Source organism: Rhagoletis zephyria, unplaced genomic scaffold, assembly GCF_001687245.7.
Source record: "Rhagoletis zephyria isolate East Lansing unplaced genomic scaffold, Rhagoletis_zephyria_1.1 Rzeph_scaffold_01234, whole genome shotgun sequence".
Classification (NCBI taxonomy): domain Eukaryota; kingdom Metazoa; phylum Arthropoda; class Insecta; order Diptera; family Tephritidae; genus Rhagoletis; species Rhagoletis zephyria.
Genome location: NW_016158318.1, coordinates 138,495 through 142,909, shown reverse-complemented (window position 1 = coordinate 142,909; position 4,415 = coordinate 138,495). Strand labels below are relative to the sequence as shown.

At 34.7% G+C, this 4,415-nt stretch overlaps 1 protein-coding gene across 1 annotated transcript in view; it reads right to left on the bottom strand.

Moving 5' to 3' along the window:
- Positions 1 to 242: 242 nt before the first annotated feature.
- Nnf1a (kinetochore protein Nnf1a) overlaps positions 243 to 4,415 on the bottom strand; it is a 15,750-nt gene continuing 11,577 nt past the window's right edge. The window contains exons 2-4 of the mRNA XM_017616626.1: positions 2,418 to 2,633; positions 2,236 to 2,350; positions 243 to 491 (exon numbers count right to left, since the gene is read on the bottom strand). Coding sequence (XP_017472115.1) covers positions 315 to 491; positions 2,236 to 2,350; positions 2,418 to 2,633 — 508 coding nt within the window. The 3' untranslated portion in view covers positions 243 to 314. The remainder of the gene's footprint in view (positions 492 to 2,235; positions 2,351 to 2,417; positions 2,634 to 4,415) is intronic.

Below are 4,415 nucleotides of genomic sequence, written 5' to 3'. Positions count from 1 at the left end.
AAAAATAGGAATGGGAAGAAAACACCATAATTCTTAATTGTTTAAAAAATGAGCATAGCAATCGCGAGAAAACGAATAAAATCCAAACAATTTCGAAAAAAGTTAATAGTTATAACTTCCGAAAAAATTCGAATTTGGAAAAAATTGTCGAATTTGTATTTTTTTTTTGTCGTTGTGAACCATAAACAATTAATTCCACAAAAAAACTCGACCTTCCAAAAAATGGTGGCCCACTTCACAAATTTTTACTCAGGTGTATATATTTTTTCTTAAACGAATAACAATAACTTAAAAAATTACATGTATAAAAACTGCTATTTTATAAACAAGTTCTGAACATCATCTAATAAATCGTTGGCCATTTGTATGGCTTGTGACTTTGCTTGGTCTATATATTCGGAGTAACGTGTCAAATTCATTAACATAGTTGTTCTTTGCTTCTCCACGACCTCAATACGGCTCCGCTCTTTACAATTAATCAGCATTAAACTCTAAAATTAAGAATAAAAAATAACAGCCACATATTTATGTAGAAAATATACATACATATGTACATAAGGGGCCGAATGAATAAAAACTAAGAAATTGCTTTTTCTTAAAATTTCAGACCTTTTACTCGAGGAATTTAAGTAAAAGCTCTGAAATTTTTAAGGCATGGCAATTGCTTACGTTTTATTCATACGGGGCATTATACTTATGCGTGTATGTTTCGTTGAGGAAATTTAAAAAGGCCTTTAAATTTTTTTCGAAAAAGATCTTTGTTACTTGTTTTGAGTGTTTATACAAAAACTTAACTGCAAAAAATTTTAAAAGCCGAAAGCTTAAGAACAACCAGCCATAGGGTTTTTTAGGGTCTCGATGCATTGCGGCAGTTTTTTTTCTGCAAATAATTACTAATAGAACGAACAACAATATTAGTCCAAAACGCGATTTTAAAGCCATTGAGATGTTAGTGATATTTAAAAAATAGTAATAACTTTTATAAAAAAAAATTATGGCCAAATAAAAAATTAAAATGGGAAGAAAACATCATCATTCTCAACTGTTTAAAATATGAGCAGAATCGGTATTACCAATCGCGAGAAAACAATTAAAATCTAAACAATATCGAAAAATGTTAATGGCTATAACTTCCAAAATAATTCGAATTTCGAAAAATTGTGAAACTTGCATTTTTCTTTTATCGTTATGAAGCTTAAACAGATAATTGCACAAAAAAAGCTAGACCCTCGAAAAAATGGTGGCCCACTTCACAAATTTTTACTCTAAAGAAAGACCTTTTCGTAAAACACATTCATGATTGCGATTTCTGGGATTTCTATCGAATTCCAAAGAAATCGCATTGAATGAGGTCCTCAGGTACATTAGGAAACAAATTTTGTGTAATTTAATTAAGGCGACACTGTTGAGAAAGGTCCTAAAGGTATGCCAGTATTTTTACTGTGAAGCCAAGTACAAAGCTCACCCTCTTAACTACATGTGTAAAGTGTGAAAGAAATTGCAAGATGCGGTGGAAACACTTAAACAAGATCTGGAGATTTCGGTGAAGTGGTAATGAACTATAAGAAATTTTCAAAGTCAAATCTTTTTGTTTAATTTTTTTTTTTTGTGCGAATGTCGGTTTCGTGATATGGAGGCATACAATATACTTCGTGATTTAAAATGCTTAGTTCGTATACGCGAGTTTATCACCAAGGGCGATGTGAAATGAAGGGCAATAACTAATTATCGCATTGGCCACTTTTATGGCGAGCAGACATGCATAAAAATACATATTTAATCATTTATGGTTTTATCTCGATAGGTTTTTAGGTTTAAATAGTTTTAAGAACATAAAATTCATACTATTTAGCTTGTTCCAAGCCCGTTTAATATGTTCAACTCGTCAATTTAAACGCACTATTAGGCCCGTCTACATTTCAACAACGATATTTAATATAAGTATATGTACATATCTGTGTTCGTATGGAAAAGTAGCTTATGTCGAAAGGCTGGCTTTAGTATAATGCGGTATTCGCAGCATACTATTGCGAATGACTCATTGGCGTGGAGCCGTTGAAGAACTTTTGGCAAATAAATAGTTCCGATACTAGCAAGTCAATATTCTTATTAAGTCTCATCAAAAAATTCCTTGTCGTTTAAAGATTAAAGGGAATGCCACATTATAGTAAAGCCAGCTTCCCGACATAAGCTACTATTCCACTACAAAGAAATGTATTATATTTAAAAATGTACCTCCAGTTGCTGATTTTGACATTGAAGTTGTTTTCCCAAGTGCCGTAATCTAAGTTCTTTGAAACGCATTCGCAGCGGCAAGGTTCTTTGAAATGGAGTCTTTTGCTGTATATTCCTGAAATATGCATAATAGTACGTTATGTAACTATGTGTTTACGTGCTAATTTTATCGGTGTTGTTACCAGGTATTTCCCTTGACCTCTTTGTATTGTTCTTTTAACATTTCCAGCTCAGCTAATCGATTTGCAATATCATAATCCTTCCAAAATCTGTCCAACGAACTCTGCAGGCTGTGCATCAGCTGTTCACTCATTTCAAAGATTAACTCGTCTTGCTTTTGCAGCACGTGTTTCTGTTGCTCCATTAAAACTTTAGCGAACTCATCTAAGTGTGATGGTCTAAAAAGACACAATTAAAACAGCTGAAAATTAGTGAAATCAGGACTATAACGGTTATGATTATTAAAATAAAAATCACATGGGACTACCAATTTTTGAAAAATTGAACTAAAAATAATATATCATAAATTTATTATTTAATCTAAAAAATTATTGGGTCAACTGTAAATCTACTGAAATTCTGTAGAAATTGTGCAGTAAAAATTTGTACATTGCATTTGATTTGCTAGTGATGAGCAACGAATTTTCTAAATTTTTAGGTTAAGAACCTGTTTGCTGACCGACTCCAGGAGGTTGGGTTTCAGCGGCTCCGGTGCGAGGCACTATGTAAGGTATCTTGAGCAAGGCAAAACTCCCGAGGTAGCTAGGGAGCTGGCTCTCGCTAGATAGGCCTCACAAGGGTCGAGCAAGCAGAACGACCGCCCCGCGGATGAGCGGGCATCAGCAGCAGGCTAGACAGATTGGCTCTCGCGTACAGACCGCACCCGCCGATGGGCGGAAGTCAGCCACCCGCTGATAAGCGGAAGAGCGGGTAAAGTCGATACGATGAGAGGCACATCAAGGTAGAGGGCCCTGGTGAGACCGCACCCGCAAAGCGGAAGAGCGGGCATTTAATACCGAATACTCCGGCCCCAAAGGAGCAGCCTTTCCAGATTTTGTGCTATTTTTTCGGATGTGGTGTTAACTGTTATATTCTTAATCGAATTTTTCAGGTACTGCGGGGTCAGGTCATATCTTTTGCATTCCAATAAGAATTTTAGTTGTTCCGTATGTCTTGCTAGTTTCTGCTTTTGTTTGCTGTAATGTTTTAAGGTAATGCATGTGTGTTCTCCATATTTGAATTTCATGTGCTTGTAGAAATCCTTCATTTTGCTATTTTATAGTTATTGCTGGTATCAAAAAATGTTCCCAACAATTTATTCCGGCAGGCCTTCCGCNCGAAATGTAGTTTTTTGAGTTCCCGTACTTCTGGATTATGTTCCATTTTTGAGAGAACCTAATACCTGTCAAGCAACAAAAATGATACAGAATTTTCTTGATAGGCTAGTCCGATCTAATTATCTTTAGTGCAAATAAAACAAGTTTATTCCACTATTACAGCCCAACGTTTCGCTAAACTTATTAGCATCATCAGGGGCGCGTTCGTTTATTTTTGTCTGTTACACCAATAAATACAAAATATAAAAAAAGAACATTAAAAGCAGAGAAACACAAACAAGTACATACATACATGTACGTATTCACCATGATGCAATAATGAAAAGTGTTGTACGTTGTGACAGCTCGAAATCGAACTACCTTAGGTCAATATTGTATTTTGGAAGTACAAGATAAACGGGAATAAAAAAAAGCCTTTTAGTTGAAAAAGTACTAAATTGTATGCCTTCTCAACAGCGTTCCGATTATCAGAATAGGTATATATATGGCTTGGTAGTCTCATAAAATTGTAGATAATTAAAATAATAAAATTAGGCGTGTTTTTATTCACAGGAATATGATATGCTTAAAATTTTCGAGCTGATGAATACCCAGCTAGAACAGTATGGCTTATATAATTCCTTTTATGAGCCGTATCACTAAGAAAATTATCCCTTATGAATTTGAAATGTGTCCCTTATATTGTACAGGCCAAAAAGAGGAATTCATTTACGTGTGATCTTTTGTCCCCCTCTTTCATATAGGCTTCTTTTGCGCATATATCAGGTTTCATAGCTGTTGACCATACCAATAATGCCTCATGCTCAGTTTTACTTGATCAATTCGTGTTCTCGAGAAAAAAAA